Here is a 21,157-nt window from a genome sequence, read left to right as displayed (position 1 = left end):
TGCCTGGCAGGACGGAGTTTATTTATTGCCTCTGGCCCAGAGCCGGGGCGGCCCGGGGCCTGCACAAGTTCTCTGCAGCCGAGCCCTTCCCCTCCTTCCCCACCCCCAATGCCGTCTCCATCCCAGGGGTCAGTCTACCCGAAGCGCTGCACCAGACTCTGGGTGAATCCCCGCCGGTCGTTTGGGAGTGGAGGCGGAGAGATGGCCAGGGCGCCCCGTTGGCCCGCGTCCAGCTCCATCCAGCTCCATCCCTCATTCACCTTTCCACCCCAGGGGGAAGAGGATGGCGGGGAAAGGGGTCGCCACCTCTGCCCGAGGGGAAGAAAGGGGCTGGAGCTGTCGATTTAAACCCCTCGGAAGACCAGTGATTCTGAAGTCTCCTTCCTCCAGGGGCTATCCTTTCTCCCCAGGGAGTCTTCAATCCTCAGCTCCCGACCACCTCTAATTCCAAGGTCCCTGTAGCCCTTCCCCTTTAGAATAAATTAAGGAATATCACAGCTTCCACTGATTTCTGGAAGAGGGGAAGAAAGGTGGGAGAAGTCGCCCAGGGCTGGGTCCAGATCTGTCACAAGGCCCAGGCTTCAACCCTACAGAGTCCGGATGGCCACGGGGTAGAGCAGGGACATGTGCTCCGCGCCCTTGATGGGCAGCTTGCGGCTGGCGTAGTGGTGCACGATCTCTGGGACGCTGCTGAAGGGCGGGCTGTTCTGGCCCAGCACGAACTTGTGTTCCTTGGTCCGGGACAGCTTCATATGCATGAAACCCTGACTGCTCCTGGGAAGAGGAGGGGAGACCCTGCTGAGCCAGGGCCCTCTCCAGTCCCTGCTCCCACCCGTCCCACCCCCGCGACCCCCACCCCCCACCCTGGCAGTGGTTCTTCCAAGGCCGCTGAGATGGAGGGCAGGCAGGAGGCGATGTAGGGGATTTTGTGAGTAGGCGGCAGCAGGCATTGACTTTGTGGTGAGGGCACTGGGTGTGCCAAGAATGTGTGTGTGGTGAGTGTACGGGGTGTGTGCAGGTGGAAACAAGCTATCAGCACCACCCCCCAACCCTGGGATCCAGTCTCTCCCGGGCCCTAGCTAGGGCCAGTTTATCCTCCCCCTCCCTGAGCTGTGGGGGAGAACACCCGTGTAGGGGGAGATCCTGTTGGCTCAGTAACAGACACCCTTGGCAGGACAGTGGGTGGCCAGATGCGACAACCAAGTGAATCTTGGTAGGGATGCTCTCTTGCAATGATTTGGGGAGGGGGTGAGCTGCTCTGGACATCCCTCCAAATCTGGGAACACCCAACTGCCTGGTCCTGAGGACATCCCTTCACCCTCCTGCTAAACAGGCCTTGGGCCAATCTCCCAACACCCCCCTCATCTATCCAGCTCTTCTGCCTGAGATGACATCATTACTAGGCTGCCTCTTCATTCCCTCCCTCAGAGAGGACATGCTCCACTGCCTCTCCCATCTCCCCACCACAATCCAGGAAATCAGCATTAGTGCCCAGCCCTGCCCACAAGACGAAGACCATGCTGCTGAGCTCTGGCCAGCTCCCAGCAAGAACGTCTGTTCAAACTACCACCAGCCTGCTTGGCCGGGCCCCAGCTCTAAAATGCACACACAAGCAACAGAGAAACAATCCTTGGAAGAGCCCTGAAGCCTGAGGACTTGCTTCTGCTGGTCTGAGCCCCTGGAGGGACACGGGCAGGGCTCAGAAGCTGGTGAGAGGCAGGGCTGGCAAGGGGGCTGCTCTTCGTGAGGCCCCACCCTTGAGTTGAGGCTGGCAAACCACTTGTTTCCCATCTGCATACAAAGGCGGCTCTGCCTGGACGGATTGCACTAGGCCTACAGTGAGAAAGCACGGAGAATGGGGAAACTAGAGAAAAAAGGGATGGGAAGAAAAAGACAGGCCCTTAAATCCATCCTTCCCTTCCTGCTTAGGGTGGGGTGCCCTCAAGCCTGGGTGTGTGTCAGGGTGTGGGGCCATCTTTCATCTGCAGGTGTGAGATAAGGCTGAATGGACAGCATGCAGGCCTGGGAGAATAGAGCAAAGGGCCTAAGAAAAGTTACAGTCCCTGGGGCAATGGAGAGCAGAAGCAGTGAGTATCAACCTCCCCTGTCCTTCCTGTGCCCAAAGCCCAGCCCATGGCTGTGGGCAGCAGGTGGGCCCTGTGCTCTCACTGTTAGGGGACAGCCCCCTCCCCACAGTGCACTTGGGGGGATTACCTCTCCTGAAAACTGTCCTTATATCTTCTCCTTGAGGGACAGGTCTGGCCAAAAAGAGCAACAAGTTGTCAAAGAACTGAGTTGGCAGCTGAGAGCTCTACCTCCGTGTGGGTAACTGACCTCCTGGGACAAAGTCCCAAGCATCCATTAGGACACAGCAGAGCCTTTGCCTGACCCTCTGGGAACCAGGGTGGGACTTGCTGGCCCACAGCGTGAGGGCTGGCAGGCTTTTGGAGGAAGCTGTTTAATTACCAGTGAAAGCCCTTCTATTACAGAGACAAGAGAAACTATAATTGTATTTCAGAGAAGCCATTTATATGCAAACGAGACTCTGGCAGACAGATGCTGGCAGGCCCAGATCAGCCTGGGCTGGAGCAGTGTCCAGGCCGGCCCCCTCCTTCACTCCTTGGGATAAGGCAGGGCCCAGACTCTGCTCTGTTTGGAGCCAGACCCTGATGTCTCTCCGTGCTTTGGACCATACCAGCCTTGACGGGGATGGAACTGTGTAATGGAACAGTGAGGTTCGTGGGGTCAGCCTAAGGGGGGTTCAGAGCCCGCTTTGGGCACTTTATTTGCTGTTTGCCTTGAGCAAACCACATACCTCTTTGAATCTGTTTTCTTTCTATAAAAAAAGAGATTGATCTTGCAGATCGCAGTTGGTTTGGAGATGGTGTATATGCTGCTCGGCACCTAGTAGATGCTCTAGGAATCATGACTACGATTTTAAAAGCAATACACATTTCCGAAGTTATATAGATCAAATTTTTGACAAAAGAATTTTTCCTGAATGTTCCTTTGTTTTCATAACTTACAGACCCCCTGAGCATAAAAGCTGGAAGAAACCTAAGAGATAGCCATTGGACATATTTTGCAAATGTAGAAAGTCCAGAGAGGTTAAGTGATTTGCCTAAGGTCACACAGGTAGTTTTACTAAAAACCAAAAATGAAACTCAGGTTATCTGACTTTAGTTTGGCAAAAGATATTTAGTTTGGCATTTTTTCCCATTATCTTTTAGTGAAGTTGAATAATTATCCTCAAATGTGTGTGTTCAATACTCCCAAATTTCCATATATTGGATATTTGAAGTGGGGTATACCTGTACTCTAATGCCCCCTAGGAAATATGGTAGGAAGTGGTATAGGTGGCCCAGTAACAATCGGAGATGTAAATGGACACAGTGCTCTGACAGGCTGCCCTGTGGGGTTCTACTAGACAGAACTCCTGGGCGCCAAGGAGACTAGCCACCCTGCCAGTAGAACCTGGGAGGCAGATGCTGGTCTATGTAAAATATCTGTGCCCAGAGTGGAAGGCTGAGGAGGAAGAGGTGCCCTGAGTCCCCTGCCTCTTTCAGGACCCTTTAAAGCTCAGTTGTCAGCCGCCAGCCCCCAGACCTTCTGCCTACCTCCTCAGAGTGAACAAGAACAGCTCTGTGTCCAACACTCCACTTTCTTCCCAGGACTCAGCCTCCATCTCACCCTGTTGAGTTCCACAGGCAAAGTTCCTATCTCTTCCCCTGTACTTCTAGAACATCTTGGACTTTCATTAATAATGACGACACTGATAGTTTATTAAGCACTCAGCACTATGCTAAGTGATTATTTCATTTAATCCTTCCCTATAAGGCAGATACATTATTGCCCCTGAGGCCCAGAGAGGTTAAGGGTCTCCAGGTCACAGAGCTAGCAAGGGACAGAACACTTCTAAGCTGGATTCAATACCTTAACTGTTTTCCCCAATGGACTCCGAGCTCCTCGAGAGCGGAGGCTAAGCCTCAGTCAAACCTCAGGTGCCCGGGCTTGGCCCAGAGTCAGCACGTGTTCACAGGGGATGAAGTTCTCTCCAGCCTGGCTGGGCACAGGAGAGAGAATGGAGACTCCTCCCGTCCTGCCGGTAGTCCTTGCACTCTTTCCCCTTGGACTCATCCTGACAGGCTCATCTTGTCTAGAGCCCCCAGCCAGCAGGCCCCACTCACTTGAGGGACAGGGAGAAGTCGTTCTTGCTGGTCTCACTGTTGCGCACCAGATAGCTGGCCTCTTTGCACAGCCGGAGCAGGTTCTCGGCATCTGTTCGGCTGATGGCCCCGTGATACCAGCTGAGGACAAGAGAAAGAAAGGGGGGCATCGCTGCTGGGTCCCTGGCTGTCCAGGCCCACCCATTCTTAGTGTTCCCTGCAGGCAAGTCAGTGCCAGGAAGGGAAGGGAGGAGAGGGTCCCCAGCTGGACACAGACACTCACACCTGGTTTTCCAGAGGCAGTGCTGGGTCTGTCCACTCCCCCAAGGGGCTGCTGGGCTCCACGCTTAGGGGCTTGGCTGATTTGGGGTTCCCTGCAGAGAGTCGGGGAGGGAGGCGCCCCTTCTCCTCCCGGCCAGGTGACAGACAGCTCTTCTCAGATCCTTCAAACTGGGCTGTGGGGAACATACCAGTCACAGACTCTGAGGACCCTAGAGGTAGAGCCCTATAGACTACCCAATGCTCCATCCCCATTTCCACCCAAAAGGGAACAAAGGAATGTTCTGCAAGGGTGGGGCTTGCTCATGAGCCTGACTAGCTCCAGGGACAGTATCCGGGTCTGTTCCTCGGTGGGGGTGGGGCTCAGCTCTCTCGTGCACACAGGGCCTTTTGGTCCCCATTCTGTGGCAGGAGAGGGGAGAGAAATGACATGAGAAACCACTTAAGCCTCTCCCTCTGGAGGAGATGACTGCCTTCCCTCATCCCATCCCCCTCAGGGTGGTTTCAGTGCTGATAATATTGTTTCTTTCTCCTCCTCAGAGTTCATTACGGTTCTCCAAATCACCCTGCCAAGCCATTCTGTAGAAATGACTTATCGATCCCAGAACAATTATCTGATTTCCCTTGGTGCCATCCTGACAGGCTAACCCTGCCAAAAGCCCAAGGCCACCAGCCTGCCCCCGCCCCCAAGGTCGCTGCCCACAGGCTCCCCTGCGCCACCCCCCGCCCCCGACAGAAGCCCAGCAGAGGCAGCAGTGCCCTCCCAGACCCCAGAGCCCTTCCAAGACCCTGGGCACCCTGCCCAGGGAAGGCTGAAGCCGGCGGCCCACACGGGTAAAGCCAGCATGCACAGGTGACAAGAGTCCCTCCCTCAGCCTGTATTTACAAAATGCCCACTCACACACAGGCACGAATATACAAACAAGTGCTCATGCCTGTGTGTGTATGCACAGCCGCAAGCCCACCCCTGGCTGCCCATTGTGCATAAAACTGAACATAGATGAAGAGTTCCGTGTCTTCTTTCTCCCCATTTGGGCTCTTTTTCTCTCTGAGTAGCACTTTCAAGGCCTCGAGTCACCAGGTGCAAATCAGATCTCCCCTTTAAGGAGTCAGGTCCTTCCTGTGCTAGTATCACCTAGCCTCAGGGTTATTTGTGCTGCTGAAGGATCCAGTCAGGCAGAGCTGTGCCCCAAAAGGTGAATTTAGAAGAGTGGATTTACCTGGCTTGGTGGGAAAGATATCTGGAAGGGGCCCCTCTCAGGACTTTGGGGAGGGAGGACTGTGTCCTTTGTCCCTTTCCTCTCCCTCCAGGGCCAGAGGCATTCCTCCTGGGCTCTATGAACTCCACCCCACCTCTCAGCTCCTCCCACCCAATCCCACGGGGCCTACGGGCTGGCCCTCTGCCAGAAGCCCACACGGGACCCACCGCTGCCATCCTCCTGGCTGGGCTCGGGGACGGGGGAGGCTGGACCGGAGATGTCCCTGTCCCCGGTGGGCAGGGAGGGGCTGCTGTCCAGCTGTCCCACGGGCGGAGGCCAAGGTAGGTCTTTGATGACCTTAATGTCAACTGGAGCCAGGAGCAGCCGGGAGAAGAGAGACAGACAGAGACAGAGACAGAGAGAGGCAGAGATTGAGACACCGAAACCAGAGCCAGGACATAGGACAGCCTGGAAAGGAAAGGGAGCAGAGGCAGGGGCAGCTTCTGGGGGAAGAAGAGGACTCTCAGGGGACTGGATGGAGCCACACTGACCGCTCCAGTGGGAGGCTCCAGTGACAGCAGCAGAATACAGGGCCTTGCTCTGCCAGCCCCACAGGTCCCTTTTGACATCTCTCGAGCCTCCAGGGCCCAAAGGGACTGGGCAGGAAGGAAAAGTGGGACAAAGGGCTGTCCACACCACCCAGCACCATACCCAGGCACCCCCACAGCCTCTTGGCACCTCCTACCTTGCCTCTCTTCTCCCTTTCACCTGAAGCCTGGGAACTCATGGGCAGCAAGACCCAGACAGTCTGGCCGCAGGGTGTCAGGAAAGCTCAGACACGGGGGCAGATGTTTTATTGAAATTTACCCCCCACACTCTCAATCCTGAGCCTTGACAATTAGCAGAGCCATGCCACTGGCGGCTGCAGGACTGCTAACGAGGTTTCCTAATGACGAGCATAGATTTTCCCATTAAGCAATCCAAACAGTATTGATTCTCCAAGGAGACTCCTGGAGATAAATGGCCCATCCTCAGTGGTGCATGCTTTACAGGAAACAAATGAGAAAGCTGTGGTTTCTCAGTCTGACTGCCAGGGTTGGGGGGACAGAGCAGAGAGCCGAGTACAGCTCCAGGATGAGCCCCTTGCCCAGGGAGGGTTGAGGAGGACACAGAAGCAGGAATGAGGTCTACCGGCACTAAGTCCTTGATGTTCTCATTGAATCAAGGATCCAGGCTCGTGCATCACCCACACACACTCTCTGTGTTTTGTTTTGTTAAAGGTAAGTCTTTAACACAGGCCACACGTTTGAGCATTTTGTTTGGAATTTCTTTACTTTTAAGTCTATCCTGCCTCCTAAAAGATGGGGGCCTGAGAGGTGGTGATACAGGAACATATTCACAGTGCCCAACTCATCACTTCCATCCCCAGGACCCAGTCCTCCCATTCCCCTGAGCCTGGAAAGCTGCTCCGAGGCCCCAGCAGAGCTGCTCTCTCCACCCAGGACTCACCTGCAAAGGCTTTGGAAATCCGCTCCTTCTTCCACTCCCAGGGCTGGTCATACTCCTCGGGGGGCCTCTCATCATCCTCTGGCAGGCGGGACTCCCGGGGCCAGGGGGCTCCCTCACCCTCTGGGGTGGCCCCCTCCTCCTCTGGCTCATAGGGTGTGTCATACAGAGGCAGGGGCTGAGCTGCTGTCTCCTTGGAGCCCCGGATCTCTGCCAGGGCAAGGCAGGAGGGGAGGTGTGAGCAGTCCTGGGTGCCTGGCTTAGCTCCCCTGGCAGGTAGCACCTTCCAGCTACAAGACTTCAGAGGGGAGGCTGCTGACTCTGCGGGGAGACCAGAGGCCCCTCAAAACACCCCTGGAGTTCCAACAGCATGGGACCCCACGGAGGCAGGGGCAGAGAAGCACCAAAGGGAAAGACTGAAAAGAGATCCTGTAATGGCCAGCAAGAAGTGGGTTGCTGAGGCTTACTCGTTTGGGAAACTGAGGCAGAGTCCATTTCCTCCTTGCTACCCAGATCCATTTATTTCTTTGCGCCCCAAGTTTTGTCATCTCACAGTCAGAAAATCCTTCTTTGTAGTTCAGGTACTGCTGACCTCCTCCTCCTTGAAACTGTCCCCTTGGATGAGTCAATTTCACTGCTTTCTTCCAAAGTTCTAGTCTGTTCTGTGATCCTCTTTTAGGGATCACTGACCCCAATGAAAATTTGATAAAAATTATGGAGCTACTCCCCAAGAAAAATGTGCAAATTTTCTCATACAATTCCAGGGCACTCCTAGACCTCCCAGGTATCCACACCCCCCTGATCTAAATACAGTAGCCACCCTCTCGTTTTCTTCATTGCTGGCAATTACACTGCTCTCCTTGGTCCTGGCCCCTCTTCATTCTCTGAATCCCACATGTTTAGTGCCAACACCTTCTGACTCTCCCCTCTCAACGACCCCTTTCCCTCTGACACTTATCTTGACCTCCATTTCACAGGGCCAGGTCTCCTCACCTAGATTACGGCTAGGGTGAACCTCCATTCTACAGGCTCATGTTTCATGGTCTCCATGGAATAACACTCCCCACTTCTCTCTGCCCCTTCACCCACCTCACGCAGGGAGGGAGAGCAGCTTATCTGATTGGACAGTGGATGCTTCCTTTCTTTCCCACATCTGTCTGCTTACAGAGAGAGAATATTCTGGTTCTTTCTCCTCCTGCCCCCGCGCAGGGGCCTACAGCTGTCCTGTGTTGCCCAAGCCTGAGTGGGCAAGTTTAATTCTGTGGTGAAGTACTAAGAAGCCCATTGTAGTGACATAGCTAAGTAATGTTCTCCAATCAACTTTATCAGTAATAAAGCTGACATTGCTATCTCCATCTGTCTGTTTCCTTAATCCTATTTCTCAGTTATTTCCAAGCCCAGAGAGGAAGAAAGAGGTGTTAATTATTGGTCTCTTAAAGCCTCAACAATTTCCACAATAGCCTAATAACTCATCTTCCTGATGCCCAGTTCTTCTAGCCTGTTCTGTACACCAAAGCCTCAGTAATCCTCTTAAAATGCCATATTCATCCTGTTTCTTTTTTGCTCAAGAATACATAATGGCTCCCCTCCCCACTTTGGAGCAAGTTCAAATGCCTCATTTGAGCCTTTGCAATCCTTTACTGCCCCTCTTAGCTCTTAGCTAGGCTTAGCTGTATGCCTAGCACTAAGATTATTTGCCCCTGAACAAACCTTCCTTTCACCCTGTCCTGGGGCCTTGGCTTACACTGATTCACCACATCCTCCCCGTTGGTCCCCTTTCCTGTATGCTTTCTCGACCTCTGTTCCCCAGGGCCAGGTCTTATTCATTTCTCCCTGCCCTCACTCCTTGAACTATGTACCCACTTCTCCTGTGCGCTGCATCTGCATGTCTAGTTATGTGTTTCCAGTTGCCACAAAGGTGTTCACTTCAGCACCCCATCATTTTGACCCCATCACCTTCCCTAAAGCTAGTGATTCTCTTCTTGGGATCAGTGACCCCCAGCCCAGCCCATACCACTAGCCTGCCCTTCCTGACTATCCCAAATGCTTCTACTGTCTGACCTTTGGTTGTATGACCTTCTCCAGTGCCTTAGGTCTTAGGCTCCGTAAGTCCCAGCTCCTCCAAAATGACTATATTGAAGGCAATGGCCACCACCCTCCCTAAGGACCCAGCAAAGGCTTTCTCCCTATTTTCTTGGGACCAAGAAATCAGTCCTTACACTTGTGGGTCCCAGAGCCTGTTCTGCGAATACTCAGGCCTCAGGGAGTGTCCCCCACCCTGCTCCCAACCCCAACTCCATCACTTACCGGCCATCATCTTTTGTGCCTCATAGGGTTCCATGTAGCCGTCATTTTCAGGGACCTTCTCTGGGGCTCCTGAAGCACCTATTGGGCCTTCGCCAGTCTCCTGAACATCAAAAGGGTCCGCATAGTCTTCTAGAATTGCTAACTGTGGGAAGAGAGTGAGGGGAGCAGGCTTCAGACATCTGAGAGACAGCTCTGCCTCTCCCCGGTTGCTCTGTCCATGGGAGCAAGAGTCCTGGCTGCCCAGGAGCTTGGATGGGGACAAGCTCTGGCTCTTCCTTTCCGGGGTCCCCCACTAGGCTGCCCACAGAATGGGCCATCTTCCTTTTCTCTTAATTGTGTGCCTCTGGGCCATCCCCTAGCCAAGATGGCTGGGATAAGGCTCTGGGCCTTAAGGTTTGCCTCAGAGTCCAGGCAGGACCAGATGACCTAACAGAGGGAATTAATTCAGAGACCTGCTTATAAAGGTGTTGGGAGTGTCCTAAGAATAAGCAGGGAACAGCAGGCAACGAGGAGATTAGCTTGGTTCATGTCTACCATTGCACTCCCAGATGCTGAAAATATTTGCTGAACATCAAGGAAGGAAGGGCTGAGCACTGACTTTATGTCACAGTTTGCTGGTTTATCCTCACAACACCCTTCACAATGCCATATGGGATCCCCATTTTTAGGAAATGGAGGCTCAGGACAGGTAGGGAACACACCCAAGTCTGTTTCAGGTAAGCGGAGGAACCAGGATTGATTGGAACCTGTGCCCTTTGTGCAAAATCATGCTGCCAACCTGCTACCACGGACATCTTGGCTGTTCTGGGAGAGAGACCACCTTAGGACAGCTCTGAGAAAACCATGATTTGGGCTTTGCGGAACCCCTCTGGGCTCTTGGAGGGCAGGGATAGGACAGCCCTGGCCTTGGCCCTCCATACTTAGGCTGCCCCCTTTCTCTCACACAAGCAGCTCATGGCCACCCCTCTGTTCCTGCCTCCAGTCAAGGCAGAGTGAACTGCAAACCACACACCCTGTGGAAGAGCTTAAGGTGCTGGGGCGGGGCTCATTGAGGACAATAGAGCCTTTCTCCAAGCTGGGCACAGGCTGGGGCGGGGGGGATCCGCTGAGGCAGACACAGAGCCCAGTTGGCCCTGTGACAACAGCCCCGGGGGAGCACTGCACACCGGGATGCCAGGCATTGACAAAAGGTAGCTGTGAGGCCTGCGGCCTAGGGGAGGGGCTGCTCCTGCCTCTCCCCCATTCTTCTAGACTTTCCTTCTGGTACAGATCAGAACTCTGGGAGTTGACTGGGCAGGGGGGCTGTGGGGATGATCACCCTGGCCTGGGTAATAGGACCTGAGACCCCTAGCAAGGCGGAATGAAGAAAGAAAACTTCCCACTTCAAACACCCCTTTCTGCAGGTTCCTGCCTCTAAGGGGTCACACAGAGTCGGACACGACTGAAGTGACTTAGCAGCAGCAGCAGCAGCAGCAGCACTCCCATGGGCCCCTCCAGGGGTCTCTGACATGCATCCCAACAGCTCCTAGCTGAACTCTCATCCTTCAGTTCTTCAGCTCCCACTTGTTTCACCTCGTTCCAGTCAAGACCCCCAGCTCCTTTATCTCCATTGTATCTCTGCATGCCCGTAAGGCCCACAACTCAGATCATCCTATCACTTCCACCAGCTCATCCTGTAACCTGAGCTCTTTGTCATTTTTCTCTCTCCAGCTCTAATAAGCACCTGGTCCACAGTAGGCACTAGAAAAATGTTTCTTCTAGGGACTCCCCTGGTGGTCCAGTGTTTAAGACTCTGCGCTTCCAATGCAGGGGGCACAAGTTCGATCTCTGGTTGGGGAGCTAAGATCCTGCAAAGCACATGGTGTGGCCAAAACCACAAGTGTTTCTTCTATTTCACTGCCTAGCTCCCCTCAGAGCCTCTACTCCTAGTCCTCCTTCCTCCAACAAGTTGAGAAAAGACATCCACTCCCACCCCAAGCTGCTTCATCCCAGGCCAATAGGCACCCACAGTCCCACCCACTCAACCAAGGGGCTCTGAGGCCAGCCCATTGGGTACCCACCCGAGCTGGCACCTAGCCTCATGTTCACACGTGGCAGCTACTCAACAGTAAGTGAATCAACAAACCTTGCAATGGCTCTCCAGTACCAAAAATAAAAGTCCAAAGTTAAAGAAATGTAAAGATTCCACTTCCCTCTATGGGTTCTCTCTCCCTCCCTGAAGTTTCAGGTCACTTCCTTACCTGAAAGCTCTATAGTGAAGTGAGTGAGTGAAGTCGCTCAGTCCTGTCCGACTCTTTGTGACCCCATGGACTGTAGCCTACCAGGCTCCTCCCTCCATGGGATTCTCCAGGCAAGAGTACTGGAGTGGGTTGCCATTTCCTTCTCCAGGGGATCTTCCCGACCCAGGGATCGAACCCTGGTCTCCTGCATTCCAGGCAGACACTTTAACATCTGAGCCACCAGGGAAGTCCTGAAAGCTCTATAATCTCGCCTTCCAGTCAGTCTCCCCCCAGGTCTGGTTAGGGGCTCTTGGCTGGGCTATCATCACATTGTCTAGTACAGACTTGTCCTCTCATCTGTCTTCTTGCTGACTGTGAACTTCCTGAGGGCAGGAATCATGTTTACTGCTAAATTCCTAATGTCTAAAGTGCTCAGTAATTTATGTGTTGAAACAGTTCATATAAACAGGAAGGAAGAAAGGACAAAGGAAGCACTTTTCCTTGTTCATTCAGAAGAGGAAGCAGGAGTCTGGGTGAGGAGTCAGACAGAAGGTATGAGTCCCCAAAAGCTGCTCTGGGAGCAGGAGCACCTGGCCCAAACCCAGGCCCCTCTTCCCCAACTCCACGGAGCCCCCCATGCCCTGGCTTTCCAAGATCAGTCAGAGTTGCAGGCTGGCCCTTCCCACCAGAGCCTGGGCCAGGTGCTGTGACCCCTCCCAGGCTGGATTGGGCCTCCACAGCACCAGCCCGCAGGGCCCACGGGCACCCAGGTGGCAGCTTTGTGGGCAGCTCAATGGCTCTTCTGTTCCATTCCTGGCTCTACACCTGCTCCAGGAAGCGCCGGCCCTCACCCTAGGCGGAGGTGCCCAGAAAAGCCACCCACAGGGCCGGGATCAGGAACAGCAGCAGAGATGCCTGCTGGGAGGTTGGCAGGACAAGCACCTACCCGGGACATGGGGGACCCCCACCAGAGACCAGACCTGCTTTCCCAGTGGCTTCCAGGTCACGTGAGGAGGCAAACCATTCAGGTGCGGAAAAGCTGCCTCTGCTGGCTTCTGACACCTTTGCTCCACCACGACTTACTTTATGGGCCCTCTACCAGACTCTGATTAGTCCGTTTAGTCAAGGCTATAGTTTTCCAGTAGTCATGTATGGATGCGAGAGTTGGGCTGTGAAGAAAGCTGAGCGCTGAAGAACAGATGCTTTTGAACTGCGGTGTTGGAGAAGACTCTTGAGGGTCCCTTGGACTGCAAGGAGATCCAACCAGTCCATCCTGAAGGAGATCAGCCCTGGGATTTCTTTGGAAGGAATGATGCTGAAACTGAAACTCCAGTACTTTGGCCACCTCAAGCAAAGAGTTGACTCATTGGAAAAGACTTTGATGCTGGGAGGGATTGGGGGCAGGAGGAGAAGGGGACGACTGAGGATGAGATGGCTGGGTGGCATCATTGACTCGATGGACATGAATCTGAGTGAACTCTGGGAGTTGGTGATGGACAGGGAGGCCTGGCGTGCTGCGATTCATGGGGTCGCAAAGAGCTGGACACGACTGAGCGCCTGAACTGCACTGAACCCGACTCTGATGTGCTCTCTGTGGCTTGTGGTATCGGCCTGGTACACAGTAACTGCTCAGTGCACATTCTGGATGCTCAAAAGGCCTCCTGCTCCCCAGACTCCATCTTTTGGAGAGACACCAAGTCTCAGTCCCCCATTCATCCTAACTGACTGACCAGCAGGGGCTGCTGTGGGAGCAGCCAGTCAGGAGAATGGATATTTGATGGGGATCAAAGCTTTTGGCTCAAGGACAGAGGGAAGGAACGGACAGGGAAGGCACCTAAAACAGGGCTGATATTTAGGCAAACTCTCTGGTAGTTGGAACACTGCTGAAATGCTGAAATATTTCCAAACTAATAGATGAGTAGCTGCTGCCCAGAGGGCCCCCTGCCAACCAGGTCTCCTTCCCCTCCTGCCATCTGGCAGGGTGGCTCTAAGACCCTGCTCTTGCGCCTGTTCAGTTGGGCAGTGTCCCTCCCAAAGTAGCTGTCTGGCTCTGCCTTTCCTTCCTGCCCAGGCCTCTCCTGAGGGAGCTGGCAGGCCCACCATCTGGTTCCACCCTCCCACTCTGCAGCTGGACCCTGCTAGGAGTTCCTGAGCCAATCCACGGGGTTCTTAAGGCCAGGGGAGCAAGGGGGAACATATGTCACAGGATTTGGGCTGTGTAATGTCTCCAAAGTCTACCACTGTCCCTTTCCTCTATTTCTTTCATTTACATTTAATGTCTGGAAGCCTCTGGTCTTTTCATCTGTGGAATGGGGATGGTATTAGTATCTGTCTCACAGGATTGGGTAGAGGACAATGAATACAAAAAGTCTTTGGCCCAGAGGCTGGCATGGAGTCCAGTGCTCCATCAGTCTTAGCCCTGATGATAATCTCTTGTACAGAGGCATTGGGGCTCCAGAGTCCAGGCTTGTCCAAGGAGCACAGTTTGCAGCAGTGGAGACAAGAAAGTCAGAGACCCAGGTCTCCTGACTCTCAGTGCCTTGCCATAGATTTTCCTGAAGAATTGGGAAATGTAGCATCTTCCCTCCTCTACTTGTAGATGTAAAATACACCTTAGCATGTTAAAGGCTATGAGAAGTCCTACAGTCAAAAGAATAAACTAATTTTGTCTAATTCAGCATTTCTCCAAACTATTTTAACCATGAAATCCTTTTACCACTGAAAATCTGTCAGTTTCGGAAATGGTGTACTACTGATATTTACCTTCCTAAAGATCAAACTTTTTGCACTTTCTGTTCCCACTTACCGGAATGCCCTTCCTAATATTATCTGCCAGGGAAATGCCTTCACATGAAGCAAATTTGTTATTATCCTTTTCTAACCACAAAGCAATGCCACGCCAGTAAAACATTCAAATATCACAGACATGTACTAACTAACCCTTGCTACTAACCTTTGAAGGACAAAGGTCTGTCTGAGACCACTTTGGGATTCAGGGGCAAGTGCTGGCCTTCAGCATTCAGGAAATTGTGAACTCAGCATAGAATGCAATCCTCATTCCTTCTTTAAGAGTCTCCTTCCCCTTGTTCATTAGCAACTGCTTAGTGACACTTCCTCTCTCTGCAGGGTTCCTTGAAGCAGGTGCAAAGGTTCCATGCAAGATGCTGGCAGTCAGTCTGAAATTAGGCTGCCCCAGTGGGAACTTGAGCTTTCCTAACTAGCTGTGAAACCAAGTGAGTGTGACTCAACATTCCTGGTCTCCCTATTTGTAATGCTGGAATAATAACAGACCAGACTTGTCCTTATAGGGCTGTTGTGAGGATCAACTGTCTAATATACGTGAGCTGCTTCAAACAGTGCTAGATACAAGATAGAGGCTCAGTAAACGTCCATGATTACATTGTTAGATACGAAAAGAACAAATTTCGGGATCCTTCAGGAGCTCACAGTGACACACACAAAAAACAGGCTCCAAAAGAGACAGGTGCCTTGAAGCGCTATGAAGCTACACCGCTGGGCCCCAGGCTCTGGAAGCATGACAGGCTCACTGTATGCAGCGTCTGGGCCCCTTCTCCGCTCTCCTATCATACCACACTGGTTCTCCAGGGCAGCTGGTGTTGGCTCCAGGTACCCCTCCAAGCCCAGGACCCCAGCCAGCTGCTCCCATTCTGGTCACAGGCTCCTGCCTGTTCCTGGCTCCCAAAGGGAAAGCACCAGGGCTGTGGTGTCACTGAGTCACTGGCCAACAAGCCACAGGTGTCTTCCAAAGGAGGGAGTGTCGCAGCGTGAGGAGGCGGTAGTGAAGAGAGTGGACAGGCCTGTCACACCATCCCACAGTCACCGCGGGCCTCGGCCCTCCTCGACGCACCAACGGCAGGGGGACCAACAGCAGCACAGATGACCAGCCCGGGCCGCAGCAGGTTCAGAGGTCTAACCAGTCCACAGAGGTCCCTTGACCCGGACCTTTCTCTTTTCCTCCATCACGGGGGACATGAGGACAGGTGTAAGATAAACAGATCAGACCTCCAGATTCTGTGCAAGTCATAAGAAGGAAAATTAAAGCAAACAAATCCAAAAAAGGCAAACCTCAGCCTCCCAGGCGGTGCTTGGGCCAGTGTCATTTAATGATACTCAAACACTCCATAAACACCGGCCAAGGGAGGGCCCCTACCTGCCCTCCTAACCCCAGGGTAGGCATAGCTTGTTCATCTTCTGGCACCCAGAATGTATCCTTCACTTCCTTCCTCCTGCCTATCGTTCACTCTTTTCCAAATTGGGCCTGGAGGGGATCGAAGTCCACATGAAAACCATCTATGAGGTATAGCATCTGTTTTTCAAAGTTCTTAATACTTTGGGCCCTGTGAACACCAATGAGAATCCAAGAGCTGTGAGCCTTTTCGCAGAAAAATGCTCACCCAAATATCTGCACACTATTTCTGGAGGTTCGTGAACCCTAGAGGCCCCTCTTTGAGCTAGGAACAAGAACTTTAGTTTCAGTTCACACAAGGTGCCTGTCTTATTGCTCACATCACCTCTCTCTGCTTTGCTCTCACACTCACTCATTCTCTATCTCTGTCCGTCTCTCTCACATGTGTCTTGGCACGATGGAGGCAAAGGACACACTGTGCAGATGGTCAGAGGCAACTCAAAGTTTCATCTAATCAGGGCCCCTCTCCCATCCCCAGCCCTCTTTGCTAATTAGATCTGGTTTTTCCTGTTGCAAGTCTGAGAAAAGGGAGCAAAGCAAGGGAAGGTATAGCTCTCTAGCCCCTCTGCCAGAGCACAGCCTGATGGCCAGACAGGGCCCAGCACCAAGAGGGAGCCTTCCTGCAGCCAGATGGTGAGGCCCCGCCTGCCTGGGGCAGGGTGCGGCTCCTGCTGCTCCCACACCTGCCCTGCCAGGCCTGCCCAGATGGCCACCTGCACACCCCTGCCAACTGCAGCCATGGGTCTCAGGGTGGGCCAGCAGCCAGAGCCCTGCATGGGGAGAAGGCTAATGGTCTTGAGCCCCCAGGCCTCTCAGGGTCCTGTCTGAAGGCCTATTCTCTCCTGCCCCCACATCCACTGGGCTCATTCCTCTTCAATCTCTCTGGCTCATCACAGAAGCATTTCCACCCATTTCATCAAACCTCATGATCCAGCCTCTCTCAGAGGGTTCTGACCCACCCAGCACCAGCTGCTGGGCTGCAGGAGAGAAATGAGCCAGCCCAAGGCAAAACCTGGGGCCCAGCTTTGTCGCACCTCAGGAAGTAACCCAAAAGCAACAAGCCAAGGGGACCTGCAGGGGTAAGGGGGGGTGGGGGTGGGGACAGAGACTAAGGAGAAAGCAGCCACACGGAAGAGAAACACTGGCTGAGCAGGGGCTCAGGGGGTCAGGCTGGCTCACTATCTAGAAGCCACAACTCTGTGCAAGCTCTGCAAGGATGGGACGACACCTGGGTTTAGGGTAAGGGGCTCAGGTGTGCCCCCTGGGCTCTTCCTAAGAAGATCCAAACTCTGTTCCTGAGGGAGTGGAGCTGCTCTCTCTGAAAAGCGCGCGGAGGGGGGGCACCCCCAGGTCAGCATCCCTGCCCTGGGGCCAGCTCAGATAGCTTCCTAGGTCTTTCTCACACATTCACTAAACCACTGAGTGCTCCATTTCATTTCTGTCCCCAACTGACAAAGGAGTCAGACACCGCTTAGCCCACAAGGTCTGAACAGCCCACAGATCACAGAGCCGACCAGGGGAAGGATGGATGCCCTAGGTGAGAAGAGGCTGTGGGTTTCCACATGGTTGTGTGGGCACAGCCCCTTCTTGGGGTCTCTGTGAGAATATGGACATGAGGAGCTTTAGTTAGGGGAACTGCTCACCCTCAGGTCACTATGGCAATGGACAGTCACCACTCAGGACTTATTTATGCCCCACCCCTCTTTATCCCAAATTCTGTGTCAGGCACTTGTGAGACATAATATGAGGACATGGTCCTCGTCCTGGAGGAGCCCATGGCTTGGCGGGCAGCCTGTTATGCCATTCCAAGAGGATGCAGAGAGGAAGAGGGCCAGGGACAGTCCAGGCCCACATGCCCATAGGCAATGGTCAGGGAGGAGGAGACTAACTGGCCAATAGTAAGAACAAAGCCACTGCTGCCACCACCACCATCAACAGGGAAAATTAGGAAGAAGAGGAACCTAAGGACACGTGGGGACAGCACAGCCGCCTTCTGCAGGCGAAGGGTCTGCAGAATGGGCAGGATGGGCAGCCGTGCCCCATGGCAGGAACTCAGGGAAAAATAACTCACATTCCTGAGGCTTCTCTCTGACCCCGACACATCTCTCTTACCCAGGAAATTGGGCAGAACAGCATCACACTTTCAGCTGAAAACCTCAATACTGGAGCCATTGGATTCAGACAGTAACTTTGCTCTCCAATCAAAAACAGTGTTCTCTGCTGAGGAGAGGGGAGTAAGCCCCAGAACAAGCTCCCAGAGGTCAGTGAAGAGGGACAACAGAGCCAGGGCCACCCACAGAGTCACCTTCCTAGAATTTAGGGCCACAGGGGGCCTGAGGATAGCTTTCAGCTCTCAGGCCACACTGGGGTTGGGCTCTACCTAGGGCTTTGAGCCACAATGCATGTTCTTGAGAATGGTAAGAACCCTAAGCTTGAAGATCCATGAAAAGCTCTAGCCATCCTTAGAATGGACACCAGGAGGATGAGGCCAAGAAGAGAGGAGGAGTAGGCTCAGTTGCTTACTTAGTCCCTTCTGGGCAACAGGTTCTGAGCACTGACTGTCCCCACGCTGTTGTTTAGCTGCTAAGTCGTGTCTGACTATGACCCCATGGACTGCAGCCCACCAGGCTCCTCTGTCCATGGGATTTCCCAGGCAAGAATACTGGAGTAGATTGCCATTTCCTTCTCCAGGGGATGTTCCCGACCCGGGGATCAAACTTGCGCCTCCTGCATTAGTAGATGGATTCTTTACCACTGAGCCACCAGGAAAGCCCGACTGTCCCCATACCTGAGGAAATAGGGAAGGAGAGCAGGAGTGGCCCTGCCTGTACCTCAGTGGTCAGCATCCTTGGTGAAGAGATGCATACTGCTGGTTCTGGCTTGCTAAGAACAACAGTCTACCCTGCTCAACAGACCACTCATCTCCAGCACCACGGGTTAAGGCAAAAGCCAGCTCTTGCTGTGTCCGGCAGAAAACCAGCCTTCACCTCCTTCCTGGCGCTTTAGCACCTGCAAAGATGCTAACAGAAGGTGGGAAGGAGCTTTGTGCTCACTCTGCCCTGGGGTGGGGGTGGGGGGTCAGGGGGAGGGGTCAGAGATCAAAGGGCAGTGAGCTGCTGCTCCCGGAGGGTTGAAAGGCCATAAACTGGGGAGAAGCCGGGCTCAAATCCCGTTAGAAAAAGGCTCCCTGATTAGGCTCCGGGGGCTGAGATGAGGAGAGCAGAACCTGGGAGGGGGAGGGTCACTAGTTCCGGGGCGATAATAAGGGAAAGCAGCAGAGTTTGGGGCGCACGTCCCAAATTAGAAGGTCGAGAATCTGAACAAAGGTGGATGAAGCCTCCGAACCCCGGGGTCACAGACTAAGATCGTGTCCTCCAGGAACCGTGACACTGAGGGGCCCGGCCCCGGTCAGGCCATCTTTGTCCCTCTCGTAAGCCTCAGACCTCCGACCACCTCTCCTTCTGGCCGCCCCCTGCCCGGCGTGGCACTCACCCTGTCGCTGCTGGCGGGGTGTCCAGAGATTCGTTCCTCAGGCGGAGGAGCCGGGGGGCCAGGGGTCTCGACCCGAATAAGGCGGTGGGGGGGCGAGCCGTGGCGCGGGGGCGGCGTGGGGCCGGGGGCGGCGGGGGTGGCTAGGGCAGCGGTGCCGGACGGCCCCCCGGAGTAGGGGTCTTCGAAGTCACGCTCCCTCTGCAGCCGGTAGGCAGCCAAAATGTCCGGGGGAGGTGCGGGGGGCGCCGCCGGGGAAGGTGCCGGGGGCCGGTAGTCCGGCTCAGGGGGCGCCGGCTTGCCCCCACCTCCGCCGCCGCCGCCGCCCCCCCCGCGGAAGCCCAGATGCTCCCGGAGCCACTTGGCCACTCCGCCGCTGCCGCCCCCTCCTGGGCCCGCTCCTGCACCCCCGGCGCCGCGGCGCGATCCTGCCGGGCCGCCCCCAGCGCTCCCCTGCGCCCGCGGCCCCGGGCCGGAGCCGGCCGGAGGAGCTCCGCTCAGTAACATGGGGCCGGCCAGACTGAGCTAGGGGAGAGTGGTGGCCGGGCGGGGGGCGGGGAGGGGGCGGAGCTCCGCCGGGCGGCGAGAGGGGGCGGGGCTCGTCGGTAACAAGGAGAGGCGGGGTTCCGCTACCTAAAGGGGTCTACCTCCCACCCCGCCCCACGGAGAGGAGGGGGACGGGCTTCCAGCCTGTGTGCTCCCCGAAGACGCGAAGTGGCGACCCCAGGGCAGGGCATCCGACTCCTGAGGATGGACTGAGGATAAATCCTCCACGTGTCTCCACGCCTGTCCCTGCAGGGGCTCACCTGCCCACGTCTGTTCCCCGCCCCGCCCCCCCCCCCCCTCCCACCTAGCGCGACCCCGAGAGGGTAGTCCTTAGACTCCTGGATTCCTGGCCCTCCGGCGCCTTCTGCCCCTCCCCAAGGCCTCCCAACTGGGGAATATTATCCTAGGAGGAAAAGCTGGGGTTGGGGGCAGGCAGCGGGAAGGCCGAGATGGGGGGTGCTCGGTAGGATCAGTCTGTAACTACCGGGTTTCGGCGTGCTGCTATGGGAGCCCCACCTACCTCCCATCCAACCGCTTTCACTGCACATACTCTAACCCACTCCAGGCGGACATCTCACATCACAATCAGCTCCCTAGAGGCACCCACTTCTCCCAAGTGGCTTCCACACACGCCCTCCTCACAGGCAAACAGCCCTTGCACAAACGCCTCCCACCCCTGAGCTCACCCACTCTGAGCAGGTCGACCCGGCCCTGATGGCAGAGAGCGCAAACACGCAGAAATCCTTTCATGTCCCGGCTTTCCTTGTCCATCAGATTAGTGACAGAATAGAAACAGACAAGTCAATAAATCAAGTCAAGAAACAGTTCCAGTGTTGTCTGTCACAAACCCCTTAATCCCCAGAGGCTCGGATGCTGAAGCGATAGGCATTTTTGTCTTAGAAATAAAGCCAATTTCTCCCCAGAAATATTGTAGCCCTGAGGCCCGACTCCAACACTTGCTTTTGACTGTTGGAAAGACAGCCGCTTCACTTCATCAGCATCCATCCCTCTGACACCACCTCAACGTCTCCCTGGCTCTTAGGCTCATATCTGCTTTGTGAGGGAGCAAAGAGCCACCTGAGGCCCCAAAGGGAAGGAAGCTCAAAACTGGAGTAGAGTAAGATGTGATGGCAAAACTGAGAATCTCCTAGGATTCCCAGGGCCCCAGGTCTCAAAATATTTGCTGAGTTTCTGTTTTGTGCTTCTCAGGACGGTGCTTCTCAAACTATAAAATGAACA

At 54.5% G+C, this 21,157-nt stretch overlaps 1 protein-coding gene across 6 annotated transcripts; it reads right to left on the bottom strand.

The window, feature by feature from the left end:
* On the bottom strand, nt 1–19,894 carry SHF (Src homology 2 domain containing F). Of its 6 annotated transcripts, none has more exons than XM_012181649.4 (7): nt 19,376–19,894; nt 9,458–9,599; nt 7,154–7,360; nt 5,872–6,012; nt 4,450–4,621; nt 4,188–4,307; nt 1–774 (listed from the first exon to the last, which is right to left on the bottom strand). In XM_012181649.4, the coding sequence occupies exons 1-7, from the start codon at nt 19,877–19,879 to the stop codon at nt 588–590; spliced, it is 1,473 nt and encodes a 490-aa protein (XP_012037039.3). In that variant the 5' UTR covers nt 19,880–19,894; the 3' UTR covers nt 1–587. The 6 variants fall into 6 exon arrangements, with proteins under 6 accessions (XP_012037039.3, XP_027827657.1, XP_027827659.1 ...); XM_042252527.1 differs by lacking the exon at nt 1–774 and adding an exon at nt 2,508–2,715; XM_027971856.2 differs by lacking the exon at nt 5,872–6,012.
* Between the last annotated feature and the right edge of the window lie 1,263 nt (nt 19,895–21,157).

This window comes from Ovis aries, chromosome 7, assembly GCF_016772045.2.
Source record: "Ovis aries strain OAR_USU_Benz2616 breed Rambouillet chromosome 7, ARS-UI_Ramb_v3.0, whole genome shotgun sequence".
Classification (NCBI taxonomy): Eukaryota; Metazoa; Chordata; class Mammalia; order Artiodactyla; family Bovidae; genus Ovis; species Ovis aries.
Note: the sequence above shows the minus strand (reverse complement) of the source record. Positions and strands in the feature narration are given on the sequence as shown.

Coding starts and splice junctions, on each gene's coding strand:
- SHF (XM_012181649.4), bottom strand. CDS start 19,879: ATGTTACTGAGCGGAGCTCCTCCGGCCGGCTCCGGCCCGGGGCCGCGG. Junction 6,013..7,153: donor GATTTCCAAAGCCTTTGCAG/GTGAGTCCTGGG, acceptor TCCTGGCTCCAG/TTGACATTAAGGTCATCAAA. Junction 775..4,187: donor GACTTCTCCCTGTCCCTCAA/GTGAGTGGGGCC, acceptor TCCTCTTCCCAG/GAGCAGTCAGGGTTTCATGC.